Source organism: Ochotona curzoniae, unplaced genomic scaffold, assembly GCF_017591425.1.
Source record: "Ochotona curzoniae isolate NIBS_2020 unplaced genomic scaffold, NIBS_Ocur_1.0 contig_2210, whole genome shotgun sequence".
Lineage (NCBI taxonomy): Eukaryota > Metazoa > Chordata > Mammalia > Lagomorpha > Ochotonidae > Ochotona > Ochotona curzoniae.
The window spans coordinates 1060293-1080354 of record NW_024465369.1 but is presented as its reverse complement, the minus strand read 5'-3'; the positions used below and the strand labels follow the sequence as shown (position 1 = coordinate 1080354).

The 20062-nt window shown below is 39.2% G+C and overlaps 1 protein-coding gene across 2 annotated transcripts in view; it reads left to right on the top strand.

Annotated features, from left to right (window-relative positions):
* Nucleotides 1-20062, top strand: part of NCKAP5 (NCK associated protein 5) — a 743731-nt gene that overhangs the window by 304025 nt on the left and 419644 nt on the right. For both annotated transcript variants that reach the window (XM_040971482.1, XM_040971481.1), the window contains exon 3: nt 13872-13935. In XM_040971482.1, coding sequence (XP_040827416.1) covers nt 13872-13935 — 64 coding nt within the window. The remainder of the gene's footprint in view (nt 1-13871; nt 13936-20062) is intronic.

The following is a 20062-nucleotide window of genomic DNA, read 5'->3' as shown; positions in this document are numbered from 1 at the left end:
CTGTGAAGCTCTATGGCTTGAGGCTAACTCTGATCCTGAATAGGAGTGAAGGTGTATTATCATCTTGCCTTCAGTTAGTGAGACCATTATTGCCCTGAGTATGATTGTTCATTCATTGCAGATGTTTCAATGATCTGGATACTGGAAAACTGTAATGTCCCAGCCTTACAATGTCATCGAGTATAGTGAGGAAGAGAAATCGGTGAAGCAAACAATTGTGTGGATATGACATAACACACGAATGAATCAATAATATAAACACGGGTGTAGATTAGTAAGACCATTGTTGAGAAGCAGTTGTGAGTGAATATATGGGATACAGAGTGAGAGAACTCCTCGTGTGTGTGTGTGTGTGTGTGTGTGTGTGTGTGTGTGTGTGTGTGGTGGTTTTAGAAAGTGTACCAAGCTCAATCAGAATAGCCATGTAGATAAAAGACCTTCAGAAAGAGAGCCTGCTAAAATTAGCACTTTTGTTTGTTTGCTCTTACTAATTATATCTGTATTTCAGCAAATGGAATTCTTTAAAAAGTATTAGTTTAATGTGTGTATGTGTGCAAGGGAGAGGTTGGAAGGGTTAGAAGGACATCCTTTGATGAACGTAAAACAATGTTAATAAAGTGTTATGCAGCCAGCAGGGTGTATATATGTATATGCCAACACTGGTTTTGAGTTTCCTGCTTGCTTTTTTTAGTTACCGCTGCAGAGAATTGTGTTAAAGTAAAAAATTTAGAATTTATTCTCAATGTTCTGATTTGGATATATTGTGAAAATAGACTATTGCAACAAGTAATAGATGAGCATTAAAGTTTGGGGGAAACTCTATGTTACATTGTGGAAAAATTATGTAAGGAAGGGAATTTTTTTTAAAATGTGTGCTGCAACTCTAAAAGTTTTGAATTCTGCTCTCGCCCTGCATGTCTGAGATGAGTAATTAAATGATCTGCTTTGGAAAGGCTAATTAATTTAGCCATTTCTCAGGGACTGCTGCCACCGGTCTTTCCATCTGCCCAAATGACAGGCACACCTGGCACTTGGTATTGTCATGGTCTCTGCAGTGGGTGACTCCCCAGGATGTCTCTGTGTGTGGGTAGAATGGTCCTAGGCCTCCTCAGGGGAGCAAACCTGCTCTTCCCAGACATGTACCAAGTTGCCACTGGGCTCTTATTCTTGGGATCTATTGAAATGGAGAAAGCTGATGATTAATTGAGCCTTTTTCTGTAAGATTCTGGCATATGATTCTGTGCCTTGAGGCGTAACTGAGAGTATTCATTTAATTTCCTCTTAGCCACATGGTCATACCTTCATAGGGGAAAAAATGGGGGTGGTGTAGGGAAATTAATTGAAACAGCAACGTAGATCTCAGCATGATTTTATATTGAGAACTTGACAGTTATTCCTGTTTTACTCTGCCAGCAAATGTTAGCACTTGGAATTTGGTGTGTTGATGAGAAGTTCTAAGTAGCATCTTCAGAAGTTTAATGGAAAACGTGTTACCAAAGGAGTGTCCATGTAGCACAAAAATGTTTTCCACCAATTTAGTATGGAAAATAGAGATTAAAAGTGAAGTTCTGGATTGGGCATTTAGATCAGTTAGTGAAGTCACGAATTGGGATGTTTGAATCCCCGTATCAAAGTACTAGAAATCCCTGTTCCTCTACTTAATATTCAGCCTCCTGCTAATGCACAGTCTTTGGAGGTAGTGAGTGACAGTTCCATCATTTGGGTCCCTGACCCTCGTTTGGAAGACTGGGATGGAATCCCAGGTTTCTGGCTTTAGCCAGCTCACCACAATGTTGGCCACTCACATTGCTTTAAATTCCAGTTTTGAAGATGCTGCACAACTGTTGCACTGATACATTGTGGACCTGCTATCTGTAGTCCCAGAACTCCGAATAGCTGTGTTACTGGTCTTTATTTTCAAGATCAAGAATTTGTACCAGACCTACAATAAACTCACATTAAATGTTTACTGAATGGATTAGAATTTTCAATGACATTGTATTGTACAGTAGCAGTTAGAATATTATGGGGGAAAAAGGGTAATCTGTGAAACCTAAGACACTGAGTAAAAAATGGATTTTATACAGGCAAAATTAACATTTTGAGATAAGATTACTGTTTTTAGCCTTGTCTGTAATCCTGAGGAATAGTGTTTGTTTTGTTTTTGTTTTGAATTTTGTTTTTCTACTTGCTGTTTGTTAAATTCTTTACCTGTGATGTGATTGTTAAGGGAACTGAAAGTCTGTCACTATAAAATTGAAAAAAGTTTTAAAAAAGGAAAGAAAAGAGAGAGGATGGGAACACAGGAGGCAGGTTAGAGTGATAAATATCACCTCACTCAAAATCTAGGTTTCAGAATACATGAAGTATGCTCACTTATAAAATAAATTTAAAATTAAAAGAACTCAGACATATAAAAATTTAAAACTACATGTATGTATTCCATAATGCATAAGAGACTCATATTTGGACACTTTATTAGTACAGGAATTTAACCTGAAAAACAAAAAATAACACAGACTTATTTTGGGGAGGCATTATTACAGGAGGACCTAAAGAAGTTTATGGAAAATGTTAATTTCAAAACTTTTTTGCACCAATATAAACTTACCCCCTCCTTTTTTTTTACATTTAATTCCATTTTCCTCAACATTTTTGAAGAACTTTTGTAAGATTTTCTTTAATGCATTGGTATCGTTACCCTACAGTAAAGGAAATTGATTTTGCATTTCTAAAATATACAAGAGGAAAAAAATTGAAACAGATGTGAACATTCTAGGTTTGTTATGCTTTACGGTTAGTTATTTATCATGCAAATTATCTGGTACTTGAAAAAGAGTACACAGCATCTTGCATACTGACACCTTGCTAAAGGGAAGCACAGTTGTACCTTGAGCTCTGCATGTGTGATGTAGTCTGCAGTAATGAGATTTACCATGATTTTACAATGAATAGAACCAACATTTCACACTTCCTCATGTGCCTTGTTCATCTTCCTTTAGGGCATCCTCCACCATCTGCTTAATGGAGAGTGGGGTGCATGTGGCTCCATTCTTTGCCAGTCATATTGGTTGGGGTCCCAAGCTCGTTCAGAGGGCAAGAGAACATTGATTCTCTCCAGGCAGGTCTGCCTTCCATGCTCATGCAACAGATGGCTCTGCAGCACTCTTATGTCTGACATATCCACACATCACAACTAAATTGTCCTCTTTTGCAAGGGGCTTTGTGTTTTTGGGAAACATTTTTTTTTTTCTAAACTGGGAAATCTTACAGGTCTTTCCTGGGTCTGGCATTTGCCGACACCACGGAGGTTTTGTTGGGGGCACTGTGTGTATGAGCCTAATTTGCACATGTGTCAGTGGTGCTCTGACGACTCATGGTTCACATAAAAATAGTCATTTGTTATTTTAGTTGGTGGAGTCTGAGGCTGTATGACTGGACATGAGACTAATTCTCTAGCTGGATGTAGTACTAAATAATAGTATTTCTATTTCACCTTTCTAGGAAAGAAAAAGTATGTTTGTATTTAACTGAGAAAAGTAAATGTTTTGATTTCTTTTTTTTCCTTTTTGAATACGAGTTCTTTATATTTTTCTTTTATCCCTGTTCTGTAATTAAAGATGCACAGTTCTTGCTAAAATATCCACAGGCATTTGTTGTATAATCATAAAGTCAATAGTCTCTTCATAATGAGCTACTGGCTTTGTCACAAACGCAGAACAAAATAGGGATGCTTTGCAGAAGCAAGTTGTCTGTTACAGCAGATGAGCTAAGGCCTTGAAATAGGGGCAAGGGTGTATGTGAATGTATTTAATTTGCCTTGGGTAGCTTGCAAGTCAAGTATTCCTTTATTTTTTTTAGACAAAGCTGTTTGTAAGATCCTTGAATTTGCATGAAAAAGATGCGACTCCCAGTTGATTTCACACATATATTGGGACCATAAGGGTTTGAAGATATGGTTTCCCAGGGACTGCTAAACAAGAGCAAAAGAGATTACTTTAAAAAAAAAGAGAGAGAGCCATCTAATTCATCTAATTTTAATATTTTGATAAAGCTGATAATTTGATCTCAGAAATATTAACATCTGAAAATCTCTAGAATTTATTATAGTTACTTTGATGCTTTCAACAACTCTATCACTTCATTAGTTTTAGTGAAGGACTGCTGTTTTTTCATACCAAGATAAAGCACCATTCTTCTCTTTGAAAAAGTCTATTTTCTCACATCGAGCACACACATGGAATAACATTTGTAGCATAGAAATTATTTTTTTTCAAATTTGCATATTTAAAGCATGAGAGACAGAGGGAGAAGCCGGTAGGGCTCATCTACCCTCCAGTTTGTGGCACAAGTGGCCGCAGTAAGCAGGCCTGTGATAGAGTTGAGCTGCCACTGCTTTGCCTGCTCACCCAGAGAGGACTGGTTCTTGCTCTGTGATGTTTGCTGTGTGTCCCACATGAATTGTTTCAAATGACTGTAGACCAGAATCCCAAACAGGCAATTGTATTTGATGTTCCTGCAGACTCTGCTCTTCTACTTCCTAGATGTTCTGAGTTGGGACAGTTTTCCTTCCTGGGAATGGAAGGAGACTCAGGAGCAGGGGTCAGATTGGGAATCATTTCCTGTGACTCAGATTACTCTGGACTTGTTCACGTGGGCCTCATCCACTTCCACACAACCATGTCTCTGTTCTTTGTTCAGGTACAAATTAGTGTTTCTAGTTTCCATGTGTTCTGTTTGACTGGATAAACCACCTGTGCAGTGTGACAAGTTATACTAGGTCTCACAAGGGCCATCTCTTTTAAGCAGAGAATGGTGATATTCTTAATCTTCCTGCTGCATTAGGTCTCATTATTTAGTAACATGATCACAGTCAGGTAAACTCTTGCTCTGTAAAAATGTTTTTGTGGTAAGCTGTCCTTATGAATGGCATAATGTCCTTATGCCATTAAAATATGTTTTAAATATTTGCATACTGAACAATCAGGAATAATGTTTCAAGGCAACTGTCTAATCATTTCTTCATTCCTAATTCTGTATCTGTCTTCCAGTTTTTAATGTGCGATCCTGGCCATTCTGAAGTCCCTTTGAATGGATCTTCTAGGTCAAAATTATCTTTGTTACAGTTGTATATGGTATTTATCTTCTTCATTCATATGTTTCCATAAATGAAAGTTTCTAAAAGGTATATCAGGTATTGTTACAATAGATTGGAACCAAAGGCAACATGATTACTTGCCATTAAGCCAGATGTTAAAGATAGTCACCAAAGCTAAAGCGGTGTCACTCGTTTTGTGAAATGTATTTTTTTGTTTTGGAATATAAAATTGTTTCTTAAAGAAATGTTTTGCATCTGTTAATGTGGTTGTTATTTTTAATGAATTAATGTGTTTTTAGAAGTTATCAGTTTTAATTTATATGTGATAAATATCAATAGAACCATTTAAACAAAAAACTCTTTGAGGTCCTATTATCCAAATATTTGATAACTATTTTGCAGTCTCCTCATGCAGGGCTCTTTCATAGGAATGTTTTTATTGACGTTACTCAGATATCTACATGGTAGCCAATGGAAACTGTGCTTTGTAAAATTTTCATATGTATGTAAAAATTTTGTGGCTGCTTGGAACCAGAGATGCTCTGTGTAAATCATTGTGTGTGATCATGGGTGTGTGTTACATACTATGAAATAGTAAAATGAAATAGTAATATATATCAGTTCTATTTCATTAGGCAACTTGGAATTTGGAATTAGTGTATATAATCAGTTCCTCCTTGGGTAGGTCTTAGATATATTGTCCCCTGCCAAGAGGACATTAGTAGGCATTACAGGAATGAACTATGCAGAGGTGAGTTCTGCCCTCAGTTACTTAGCTATCATTGCAAGATTATATGACACTGACCACCTGCAAAAAATAAGTCAATCATCAGTTTTGGTTGTCACTCCTTCTTTTTAAGATTTATTTATTTTTGGGCCTGGCACAATGGCTCAATGGCTAAATTCTTGCCTTGGAAGTGCTGGGATCCCCTGTGGGCACTGGTATGTGTTCCAGCTGCTCTACTTCCCATCCAGGAAGAAGCTTCTGGCTCCTGGATTTGTATCAGCTTAGCTCTGGCTTGCTGCGGTCACTTGGGAAGTCAACCAGGGGGCTGAAGATCTTTCTCTCTACATCTCCTTTTCTCTGTATATCTGCCTTTCCAATAAAAACGAATAAATCTTGTATTTAAGATTTATTTAAAATCTCAAAAAGTTTTTATTTAAAATGTGTAAATCTTTTATTTAAGATTTATTTATTTTTATTGGAAAAGCAAATTTACAGAGAGGAGAGACGGAGAGAAAGCTCTTCCATTTGCTGGTTAACTCCCCAAATGGCCACAATGGTTGAAGCTGGGGGAGTTCAAAGCCAGGAACCAAGAGTCTCTTCCAGGTTTCCCATTGAGGGGCTGGGTTCCAAGGCTTTGGGACGTCCTCTAGTGCTTTTCCAGTCCATATGTAGAGACCAGGATCAGAAGTGGATTGGGCAACTGAGGCATGAATCAGCACCCATTTGGGCTGCTGCTGGTGCTTGCAGGCAGTGGATTAGCCAGTTGAGCCATCATAATTAGGGTCACCTTAGGAAAGGATACAATGAATAAACAGTTATATAAGATGGGAGACAATCTAGGTAACACACCATAGGGTATTAAGTGCTTCTCCATTTTAGTGTATGGAGAACACAGTGTGGCACCTGAGGTGACTAAGGTACTGATTGTTAGCATCATAGTAGCTTCTGATAGTCTGGTAATGTTTTCTGGTTTGTTTGTTTTGCTCAGTTGGTAGTGACATAAACATTTTCACATTTTAACCATTCTTTGTGTTTATGCTTTCATGATTTTTTCTGTGTCCCCAGTGTATGTGTTTTAAACATGCATCCAAATATGTTAAATGCTTATTATTCTCACTTAATTTACCATAGTTCTTTCCATAGATTCTCTTCAGAATCGTGACATTGAGTTATATGGTGATGGATTTTCAGGTTGCAATTAATCCATCTTCTGTATTTCTTTCTGTTACTTATAATGCAGAGCATTTCTTTTGAAAATACATATTTTCAGCCTTTTTAACCAAAGAAACTCCAGTACATAGTTTGGAAATGAAATGCGAAGATCATACTTGTCTCTTCTCCTTACCTTTGAATTGAATTGCCCTGGCTCATCCACTCTTTGCTTCTTATGGCCCTGTCATGTCAGGTTGTCACCCTTGTTCTTGTCATTTTATTTCTAAATTGCTTTCAGACATTTTTTGTCACCCTATTTTGCAGGATGAGGAGTTAGCATTCCTACACCACCTATCGTTACATACTCCCCTTTCTGTCCATATTTGCATCAAACTGTAAAACTACAAGTTGAAGATTCATTGCCAAGTCTGAAGTTTTAGGATTGCATTTTCAGAATAATTTTGCTTTTTTGCATATTTAATAGTTATTGCTCTTGCCACCCACTTAGATTTTCATATTCTAATCTTTGGTTTTTATCAAACTTAAAAAATGAAATACAAAAACAAATGCTTTATTTTAGTTTAATTTTTTAGGTAATTTCTACCATTCTTTGTCTTTTTAAGCTGTAATCAGAATGGGTTGTTTAGTGGGTTCCTATATATCTTTTGTTTTGGTGATTTTTACCTACAGAAAAGGTGAATATATGGTGCTCGTGTTTTATAAGGCATTACTTGTTTCCTCTAAGCCTTCATTTTTATTTTTTTTGAAATTATAAGTCCTAGTTGCAAAGAATTTATGCACTCATTTGGTACAAATATTGACATAGTAATATTTTCCTAATCTGTGAGTATGCTATATCTAATAAGTCTCTTTTAGCTTCTCTCAATGGTATTTAATTTTCAACATAATAGACTCTCTTTTCTTAAAGATTCATTTGTTTTTATTGGAAATGCCAATTTACAGACAGAAGAGACAAAAAGATCTTCCATCTCCTGGTTCACTCACTGGGTGGGCGCAAATGGCTGGTGCTCAATTAATCTGAAGCCAGAATCCAGGAGCTTCTTTGCAGTCTCCCATGTGGGTGCAGGGTCCCATGGCTTTGGACCATCATGTTTCTCAGCCCACAAGCAGGGAGTTGGATTGAAATGGGATGCTGGAATGTGCAAGAGGAGAATTTAGCCACTGAACTGCTGTGCTGGACTCCAACATAGTAGTCCCACAATTCTTAAGTTTGTTGCTTGGATATTTTGTTCATTGACACCATTGTAAATAGCTGGGGTTTTAAATTTTGTTTTCGTATTGTTTAGTGCAGGCATTCTAGATATGCTAGCGTACCATACCAGATTGCTGATTTGACCCAAGCTGCTCTGCTTCTGATCTAGCGTTCTGCTCATGTGTCTGGAAAAGCAGTAAAAGATGTTACAGATATCTGGGTCCCTGTTTTTCTTACATGCGCAACCTGGATTGAATTCCCGGCTTGGCTAATTCTTGCTGTTCTGGCCATTTGGTGAATAAACTAATGGATGGAGGTTCTTGTGTGTGTTATTTCTGTCTCTTTCTCCCTGTCCCGCTATCTGTAATTCCTTTTGTCTTTCAAGTAAGTAAATCTTTTTGAAAGTGCAAATGACTCCGGACATTGGTTTTTATCTTTGTAACTTCATTGAATTAAGGATTTTTTTGAATTAAGAAATTTTATCGCCTGTGTGTATGGCTTTAACTTTCATTTTTGATATTTATTTTTCTCTTTTTGCTATCAAACTATATAGGAGCTTTGCCTGCATGAGTATCGAACTATATATATGGGGAATAAAAAGGTTTATAAGCTTTTTCACTTGCTTTTAAATCAACAGCATGATTTTGAAATTCTGTACTTTTTTCTACATTGGTATGGATTATTCGTTGTAAGTTCTTTAGCATAATCATATTGGAATACTTCAAAGGTTACTTACTTGTTCTGTTATTGAGCATGTATGTTAAACCTTAAGGGTATTACAAATCGTGTTTCTTTGAACCTCGTAACACAAGGAGTCTTGGAAAAAAATCACAGAAAGCATATAAGTATATGTAAAAAAAGAAGAAGAAGAACTGTCATGGTTTATGGTTTTGTGAAATTAAAATGAACTTCTTAATTCACTTTACATGACTTTTGTATAGTGCTGTAGTATGTGGTTGGTTCGTTTGTTTTGCTAAGGATATACTGGCACTTGCAATTGGATTATGCTTGATAGTGGAATTGCTTGATTGAAGAGGTTAGGATATGATTTTCTGCTTTCTTTGAGTTTCAGTATTTTGCAATGTACATATGTTAGAGTGTCTAGAAAAAGAAATAAAATGTGTATGTTTAATTTTCATGAAATAGAAAATCAGTTATATTCACCTCCTAAAAGTCTTTGCCTTTTTACTCTGGACAGTGCCCTGCTTGGCCCAGCAAACAGGTGTGTGATTTGCCTCTCCCTCTTGCTCCTTCCTGTCTACTTTGTTATATCTTTTCACAGGTGCATGCCCAGGTCCCGCCTTAGGCTGTACAACTTGACCATGCCAAGCATCTCCTCATAATAGCTTTCCTTCTCAAATCCTGTGTTCTTGCATATTTACCCAAAACTATTGCTGCTAGTAGGCAGCTTAGTTTCCAGGCACTCAAAGCATGTTTCCAAGACCAAAACAGTTAAAGGAGAAGAAATGCTCTAGCTCACCCACACTGGAGTTGCATCCTCTGCCTTAACATTATGGACCCTGTGCAGCAGAAAGACTTAACAGGGATGGGAAACTCAAATGCCTTCACATCTAGATAGTTGTAGAAGGTTTCCAGGGGAAATACGTGTGGAAATTGTGGGTATAATGGGGGAGTTTGCGTATCCTTATTTCACCTTCTATCGGGTGTTCAAAAGTTAGTTGAAGATTGTCTGAAGTGCAATTCTCTATCAGTTTACAAAAGCATTCAGTTTTGAAAAATGTTTCCTATGTATTTTTAATTGTTTTGTTTTGGTCATCTTTACATAGTTGATTAGGGCACAAAAGGTTATGGGCTACAGGAAAGTGGGTAAGACCATCGTTTCCACACTAAAACTATTATTATTTTTTCTGTATCTGGGGCTAAGGAAGAGATAAAGGGAAAAGCCCCACCCAGACTCCCACCCACCCCAGGTCCCCGATGTGGGGCAAGCTCCAAGGGTCCTGCATATGCACTTTTGATAGTTCAGCAGTTATGATTGCTGCCCTGCTCCAAACACAATGAAATCTCTTCACAATCCACTGGCTGACATAGTTGCTTCATGGTTGGGGTTCTAAGATCAACAGTTCAGTTGAAGGGATCCCCAGAAAAATTTTGTCTGAGGTGATCGCAGACCTGATTCTGGCGTGTGTTTGCCAGTACAGGGTCAAGCACAGTCTCTCGTCCCAATCAGCTTATGCTTCTGCTGGTGGTTGCAATTGCTGGGTCAGTTCTGTTTCCAGCCCTGTCTTCTACTTGAACCAGTGGGTGTTGTAGTCCAGCCTGATTCTGCCCCTCACACCCTCAGCCCTCCCACAAATCAGTGGGAGCTGCAGCCTAGTTGGAGTGAACCACAACAAGTCCCACCAGGCCTGCTCCCTACCGAGGTTACCATGCATGCCAGTATGTACAGCAGACTTGTTCAGTCTGTTCCACATCCCATTTAGCTCTTGTACATGTCAATGGGCATTGAAACCTAGTGCAACCCAACGTGCCCTATTATCCAGTCCATACACATACTGGCGAGTGCTGTTCTGTCTTAGCCATCCCTGTCCCAATCCTGGTTTTCATGCCCTCCAGTGGGAATGCTAACCCAAATGGTCACTCCCACTCCCGGATTATGTACTCTCCAGGTGGTTCTGCCATTTAACTTGACAGGATTAGCCCCCAGTGCCAGCCTTTGCCAGCTGATGCTGCAGCAAAGCCCAACCAACGCTCACCCACTCTAATTTATGCTTGCACCAGTAGGAACAATCAGCCCAGCCAGGCTTTTCCCTGAACCAGCTCACATGAGGCACACAGGTGTTGTAGCCCTGCCTAGTCTGGTCTGCCCCTATCCCAGCTCTCCAGTGGGAGTAGCTGTCCATCAGGGGAGCCCTCCACATTCCTGCTACCAGCTTTGCCCCCTCCCTCTCTGATTCTCATGTGTGGTGGTTGAGTGCTGCGGTCCAGTCTGGTACAGCCCACCTCACCTTGGCATTTGCCAGTGGGTATTGCAGCCTGGCCCAGCCAGGCCCACCCCCAATTCCAGCTGACATTGGTGAGGGTTACAGCCTAGCACAGCCCATCAGGCATCTAATACCAGATGTAATGTGCACTGGTATGTGTTGCAACTATACCTGGCCTGACCCACACTTTGTTCTGGTGCTGGGATTCACCAGTGGGTGATGTGAACTGGTTCAGCCTGTTCTGTCTCCCAACCTATGCCAAATGTATGCTGGTGGGTACCTCTACCTGGCCTGATCTGGGCTGCTCCCTATCGTGGTTCTTGCACTCACCTGCAGGGACTGTGTCCTGTCAGAGAAGTTGTCCAGGCTTCTCCATCAGAACCTCCAAATGCCAGATCTTGCACATACCAGTGGGTCCTTGAGCCAACCCTACTTAGTTCTAGCAGAAATAGTAGCCTTCCCTGACTGGTCTTCAACCCATTCAGGTTCTTCCATTGTATGTTTCAGCCCAGCCAAGGCTCATCCATACCCAGACACAGCTCACCCATGGCTCCACAGGGGCAGAGACCTAGCCTAGTCCAACCTACATCTATACCCTGGTCCTCCAGAGCACCAGATGGTCCTGGAGACTAGCCTGGCCTGGTGCATTCAGTCCCAGGCCACGCTTGTGCCAAGGGAGACTGTAGCCATGTCCAGACCAGAACGCAGCCCCCACTCCAGCTCCCGCACTCACCAATAGGAACCCCAACCCAGTTAGGGTGTCTTCTTAGTTCCTCAGTCAGGCCTGTTCCCAGCCATAGATTGCATGCATACCAGTGGTTGCTCTGACCCAGTTTGGCATAGCCCCTTAGCTGTTTTGGCTTTTTTCTTCATTGTTGTGTCCTAGTATCTCTTTCTCATGCAGACCAGTCAGTGTAAGAGCCTAAGTTGGCATGACCTGTGCTCCATCTTGATTTCTGTTCTTCCTTGTGAGTTAAGGTTGGCTTGGCCCTGTCTGGCCTGCCCCCTTCCAGTTGCAGCTCGGCCCACCTCACATCCTATTTTAGGATGCACATTTGGGTGCTGCTGCCTTCACCTGCCCAGACTGTTGTCTGTTCTTTTACCTGTAAGTGATAGCAGGTTCCATGGGCACAGCTAGCTCAACCCATCACCACCCCAACTCACGAGCTAACCAATGGGACTTGTATTTTTGCAGGGTTGGGCCCGTACTTCCCCCACAGAATCTACTCCCAGATCTGGTTTTCTCGCATGCTGGTTAGTGTCCTGACCCTACCAAGTGTGACACAACCCCTGTTCCACCATTTGGTCAGGTACTGGTACCTAACCCTGCCAAACAGGTCCTCAGCCATAACTTTCATGAGGACTGGTATGTGGCAGTCAGTGATGCTCTATGTTAACAGCCCATCTCAGGATTCCCATGTGGGTTGGTGAATTAGTCTGGCCCAAATATAACTTATGGAATCTCCCCTCTAAACCCTCAGATCTCAGTCTCCATGCTTGCAAGCAAGTTCCAAGACCCCCATCGCTAAGAATCAGCCAGAATTCATCCCTCACCTACACTCACACTGGCCTTATCCATGGATGTCCCTAGGCAGCAAACACATACCCCAAAAATCCTAGAGCTTGCTGCCGGGCGGCCAGCAGCCAGGACTTGGTCACCGTGTGGCAATGGTGCCCATGGGTCAAGTCCCGGGTATTGGGTCCGACCTGGCTCAGGTACTCTCTACAAGCGGGTCACCACAACTGCGGAGGGCTGCTGTCACCTGAGCCACTGTTTGCTATATTGTAAATGAATTCAGAATTAACAATGTCAAGTCTACAAAAATATACCTCATTGTTAAAGAATACTAGGGAAGAAAATCTATGTTTGAGTCCATACTTTTGTATTTCTTCGTTTTTGAAAAAAAATGAATTTTCATTTAGGGTTTGAAGTAAAAGAGCGTAACTTTCATCTAAGAACTCCCATTCTCATCATGGGACTTGGTTTGCCACTTAGCTTCTGTGAGTCTGTTTTCTCATGTATGCACTTTGTACCATAGGCATATTTTGGGTGAATGTTAATAGCAACCCTACACATGACTTTTTAATTACTATTTTAATAGAAATATGTACTGTTTGCTTTTTTTAAAAAAAGAAATTACTTATATCAGCTGAACAAATTACACACATTCCACAATACAGATCTAGGAGCATTGTGATACTCCCTTCCATGCCCTTCCTGCATTCTTCATTCTCTCTCTTCCTTCCTTCTTTCTTTTTTTAAAGTAATTTTTGCATTGTCATACTTTTGGTTGGTTTCACAGTCATAAGTTTAACACTCCATTATATAAACAATTTAACAAATAGCAAGTAAGAAAAAAAAAAAACCCAGCAGTTTCTCAAGATCGTTGGCATGGAACAACAAATCAAATAAATAAAATTTTATATAAATGAGTAGATATAGAAAAAAACAGCTAACCTATTTTATCCATGGAACATTCATTTATAAATGACATGTTAATGAATTTAATTGAAACTCTTATTCAGCATTCAACTTTTGACATGAGAAATTTCAAAACAAAAAATGAAAATCTTCCATGACATTGCATGAAAACAATGCAGTAATCACTTAAAATTTTTATAGAAGATATGGTGGAGGAAGTGAACCAGGACAGGATTCCTCTGGAGACCATAAAGGAATGTTTCACAGCCTCTACCCTGGGAATGGATAACTAAGCATGCATTTTGTTTTTCCAGGGAGAAGTTGGCGGTGGCCAGACTGCAGCGGGAAGTTGCCCAAAGGACAAGTGAGGGGGCCATGGTAAGTCCTGGATGGTTTTCATCCTCAAGCTTCTACACAGGAATCTGTGACTTCAAAGTCAGTTAGTGTGATTAAGGATATTTAAGAAGAACTATCTTCTTGCAGAATACTGAATGGTATTTTTTTAAATGTTGTATTTTATACAGCAGTTTAGAGAAGTCTGTTGTTTATAGAGAGAGGTTAGTTGAAAAGTGTAAAATAACAATTGAAGGGTTTTTTTTTTTTAAAGAAATGGGCAGATATTCAAAGGGTTGAGGGGCAAAATTTCATCTTTAAAGTGTTTGAGAGGAATCACATGGAAAGGTAGGTTTGTCTGAACTTAAGAGCTTGAAGGTTCACAGTCCAAGACTGGGCAATAGCATTGGTTCATCAAATTGGGAGGTCCAAGGGTTGGTAAAGTGGTGATCCACAGTGAAGGAATTAGGGGGCAGAAATAATACCAGGAGGGTTTTCTTTTCTACATAACCAGCCCCTTTGTGAGAACTGCTTTCCAACGGTATGCCCCAAATGCCCTAAAAACCTTCAACATAGATTCATCTCCCAGATGCCAATTAGGTAAAGTGGTGACTCTTAACCTTTCAACTGTTAAAATAAACCCGTTAGCCAATCACATAAGAGTTTGCTGTTTGACCATGGGAGTCAAATCCTGTTGAAAGTGTACCAGCTTATAAGGGTTTATTTTGTCATGATCTCTTGGATACCTGGACTTCCGACTGAGTTCTTAGTGTCTCTAAATGAGGGTCTCAGATGTTAGATAAGGGCACTTCAGCATAATTCAGCCATCTCAGCTCTTCAGCTTGATAAAATAAATGACTTAAAAGAACATTAAGATGCTTACTGATGTAGTTGTCCATTCTTTCCTTCACTCCACATTTGCAGTGTATCTGTCACTTTTAGCTCACACCATTTAGAAAATTGTTGTTTCTTTGTGTGAATTGTGCTAAAAATCAATATGGTTGTTTTGGTCCATAGCAACTTTGTTTTATACACTTTCTTTTGTCAAATTATCTCTGTGTCATTATACCATCTAGGATGACTGGGGACTAGTGGATTGCACATGTGTGGATTAACTGCTTGCTGCTTTTGAGAAAGATTATGTTCCTCCAGTACCTGTCTGCCTTTTTTTCTCAGTTATAACCAAACAATGGCATTTATGTGATATTTCAGTGCAAGGTGTGTGTGTGTGTATGTGTGTGTGTACTTTAAAAAAAAAAACAACAGAAATGAAAGATTCTCAAATTCCTAAAGGCTTCCTGTATTTACTGTTGTGAGTTAATTGACAGTCCATACACTCCAGAAAGAAACTGATAAAATGCATAAAATACTCTGGCCTCACACTTCTCTAAAGAAAAGGCAAAAAGCTTTGGTGTGTCGCGGACTGTTGAGTGGAATTTAGAAGTTTCTGTAGGCCTTGATTGTGCTGAAATATTAATGGGAGAGGAATGCATTGTTTTGGTGGTGATTTTATTGCAGAGAGAATCTTGAATGTTCAAACAGTATAAAATGATTGTTCAAAAGCATGTGTCAGCAATGAAATGGATAGAGATGGACAAAGTAAAGGTGTCGCTCAGACTTCTCAGTGCTCCTGGGCGTGATGCACAACACCACTCCAATGTTTTGGTCTTTGTTTAGGGCTAGCTCTTGTGCTGCAACTATGTTCCCAATTGTGAGGAAGTGACTGGATTTTTCCAGGAGTCTGTTTCTCCATCCTTAGAAGTTGGAGATATTATGATTCAGTTAGCTTGGGGGTACTCATTCCATCTGAAGATTTAAAATATACTAACTTTTTATTTAAGCTCATGAGATGAACCAGCTTTGCAAAAATGAACTTTGATTCTTACTGACAGTGTGAATTCATTTAAAATGATGTTAGATCAGTAATTGTTCTATATTTTATCAAAATAAAATCTCCTTTGAAAACATTACTGAAATAATGGTTCCGAGTTGGGAAGAGCAGAAAACATAGATAACCAGGAAGACAGCTCTGCGCAAGTGACTTAGGAAAATTACTTTTGTAGTTCTTATTCTTTAAGTAACCGAAAGCTTCCAAAATCATGCAGTTCTATTTATCCTCAAAATGTAATTATTGCTGTTACAAGTTTTTTTAAATCAACTGTTACAAAATTGGTCCATCACAGCCAGATCACCTTAGATTTTTTAAGACTATAGTTTTATATGCTTAGCTAGAAGAAAAAAAAATGGAAGAATATAAATTATTCCAGAAGTCTTTTCATAAATTAAACTCAAACTTGATAATTTTAAAAATTAATCAGTAAAAATAATCAACTTTCAAAGCAGAGCATACCTTTTGTAAAAATTCATTTTCATGGAACATTTTCTTTTTTACTTTCAGATTTCAAAAGCCTATGTAAGTCATTTTTTTGAGAGCATTCTTCTAACATTGTCAAGTATTTCTTGGAGAGAGCTATCATCTATTGATTCACTCCCCAAATCCTCACAGTGGTTGGGCTGCTTGGTCTTGACAAAGCAGGAAATCCATCCCAGGTTTCTTGTATGGGGCAGGTACTATACCGGGGCAATTCTGAATTAGTGTTGCCTGTGAGAGCTGGCATTAGGAAAGTCTCCAGGAACCTGGAGGAAATAGCCGCATACTAGGGGCAGGTAGTATGATGTGGAATCAGACATTTTAATGGGTAGGTTAAATGCCCCTCTGTGATTTTTATTTTAAGTTTTGAATCTACTTTTTATTTTAGAACAGTTTAAATTTACAAAAAATTGAACATTTATCTACCTTCTCCTAGTTTCCTATAATATTTGAAATTGTGTGAGTATAATTGTTAAAGCTAAGGAATGCAAGCAGTGGGATATTAGCATGAGATAAACATGATTAGAATGTCACAAATTTTTCCTAAAGTTCTTTTTTGTGTTGAGGATCTAGTCCAGGATAACCCCAAATTTTGAGTAGCAAGAACTGTTGTCAGTGCAAAACTGAACATGCATGTGGAATTAGAAACAACCTAAGCTTAGAGTTGAGGAAGGTCTGAATTCAAAATTGCATGTCCCTCCAACCCTATAGCTACATATGTTACTTTGGACGTATTGCTTTTTTTTAGGATTTTCCATTTTTATTGGAAAGGCAAGCCCACACAGAGAAGGAGAGACAGAGAGAAAGATTCTGCTTCTGATGGCCCACCCCCCAAGTGGCCTCAACGGCTGAACTGAGAGGTGATCCAAAGCCAAGAGCCAGGAGTCTCATTGGGGTCTCCCACACAGGTGCAGGGTCTCAAGGCCCTGGGACATCCACAATTGCTTTCCCAGGTTATAAGCAGGGAGCTGGAAAGGAAATGGAGCAGCTGGAACATGAACTGGTGTCCATTTGGGATCCTGGCATGCAAGGTGATGACTTTAGCTACTTGGCTACTATGCCAGGACACACACACACACATGTTTATATATTTATATATAAACATATAAAATAAATATGTGTATATTTATTTATATTTCTTTCTTTCCTATTGCAGGGCATAACTAGTCACCATTGTTGTTCAGGGTTTTCATTATTTTTCACTCTTTCTACATATATATGAATGCTTACTATGGCTTTAAAAAGGTATGATTTAAAATAATGAAAGAGACATAGGAGTATATCTGAAAAGAAATGTGGGAAATACTGATAAAAAATATAACAGGGCCTAAACACAGTCCTACATTAGTTGAGAGAGATGACATATTTTGAAAGGAAGGCTTAAATTTGCTAACTTACCCCAAAATGATTTGTGTATTCAATAGAATTTTAAATGTTCTGAGAACCCAAACTGCGTTCTCAGAACATTTTAAAAGTTACTATAAATATAAATATGAAAATGCAGGCTTCAGATCATACAAGATTATATAAGTTAATAAAGGGACATTGTGTTGTATCAGATGCAAAGATTTGTTTCAGAGCAAAAGCATTTAGATTAGTGGGCTGTTGGAGAACAAATACACTGAAGAGCAGAATAGAGAGCCTGGAAATAGATGTACAGATATAAAGTAATATGTGATGAAAGGAAAATCACATTTTAGAGAAAGAAGGATGGATCATTTATAAAGGCTGCAAAGATCATTTATTCCAATGACATTACAGCCACACACGACAGACAAAAGGAAATTTTAGATGATCAGAAAAAATTCTAGGAGAAGAATTTTAAGAACTTTAGAAATTCATGTAGGGGAAATTCATTCTAATAGTGAAATAAGAAAAGGTTTTGCAGAACAGAAGACAAAATGTACATGACATAATGAGAAATTTTATGCCTGAAAACACTGGAAGTAAAAACCATTGCTTAAAACAGGAAATATCAACATAGTGAAAATGTAAGCTTCTGATAAGATCTGAAAAGCAAGTTGATAAAATAGTGTCATGAACAATAAACATCTTTGTCCTTTGTTTGGAAATACTGTTCTGTGTTATTGTTACCAGCATTTCTTTCTCTCTCCCCCCCTTCTCTCTGCTGTTCTCCTCCCCCTTTCTCCTTCCCTCCCTCCTCTCTCTTTTCTTTCTCCTACATTTGCTCACTTCCTTCCTCTCTCTCTCTCTCTGATACAGAAATGCTTAAGAAATATGTTTTATGTTTTATATTATCTGTGACCTGGCAATTCCACTTGTGTGTTTCTTTCCTAGAGATACTCTCACATAAGTATGCCAAGTGGCTCATCCTGCAGCAATGTTTCTAATAATGAAAGGGTTTAAATAATCTCCAGGCCCCTTAGGAGAAAAAAAAATCAATAAACTAGAATCTCCCAACAGTGAAATAATGAACAACAGCTAAACTGAATGCAATCTGCATGTATAAATACGGGACATAAAATTTTAAAAAGTGTCCCCATATAGAGTAATAGCATACATCAGTTTGGGAATAAGGCACACCCATGGGGGTTAGAGAGAAGTCTTATCTACACATAACTTTTTAAAAGCCACATTTGTATTTGAAGGAGGGAAAGGTTGCTGTTTGTTTCTCTTGTGTACTCCCCAGATACTCTTAGCAGCCTGAGCTGGCCAGGTCAAAGCCAGGAGCCAGGAATATGATCCCTGTTCCCCCATGAGTTACAAGGAATAGCCAAGGCGATTGCACCCTTTGCACACAAGGCAGACCTGGACGAAGTTCCTTGGTTTGGTCTTTGTACAGCCCTGATCATTGCCATTTGCAGGGTGAACCAGGGAATGGAAGATTCTATCTCCCTCTGTCTTTCCCTCTCTTCTTCCCCTTCTCTCCCTCCCTTTGTCCCTGCCTTCCCTCTATTTTCTTCCTTCCCTGTCCTCTTCTCCTCCTTCTTCCTCCTCCTCTCTGTAATTGTGTGTTGAAATACATAAATCTTTTAACAATAAATAATTAAGTAATGTAACATCTGTCATCTAGGGTTTGATATGTGATAGGCTGATTCCCTTATTTTCTTGTCCGTTGAGATTTTCCCCAATTCTTCCTCTTTTGGGCTATGTCCTAGACATTTTGAATATTGTTACAAGATGGTTTTGCTTTGTTTTATCCAAAGGAGAATATTACTTAGTTTTCTCATTTGTTTGTTTCAACTGGCAGTTGGCCAGGTTAGATTTAGCCCTCTAGTTCTGACCATTCCTTTGTGGGCATGCTTCTGATGTGAGTCCACAATACAATTTGGATTTGTTCCATGTGTGCACTGTCTGGAGGACAATCTGTAATGCTGACTCCGGTTTTCCTTGCAACACAGTCCTCATAGCCTGTGGTTGCTGCCTACTATCCAATTCATGCATGCGTGGCTTTGAAGTAGACATAGGAGTTAATGTACCACTTGATGGGATTGTCCGTTGACCTTCTTCGTGGCCATGATTTCTCTGATGCTTTTTAAACCTCTTGGGAGACCTGCTTGGTGATTTCACATACACAGAAAGAGTTAGTGAGGTTTTTTAAAAGCTCCTAGGAAGCCATATTCCTGATTTACCATCCTGGAAGCTGGAGCTGTAGTTTTTGTTCTCATATGCTCATTTCCTGTAGTTGCATCCAAGTCTGGAACTGAACTCTCAGAAGATCGGGAGAGGGTGAGTGGATATTTGGCTTAGTGGTTGGAATGTCCCAGCTCAGAATTCCTGGGTTCAATTCTAGGCTCCTGGCTCCAGTTCTTCTGAGTGTGCAGCATGGGGTTGGAATGG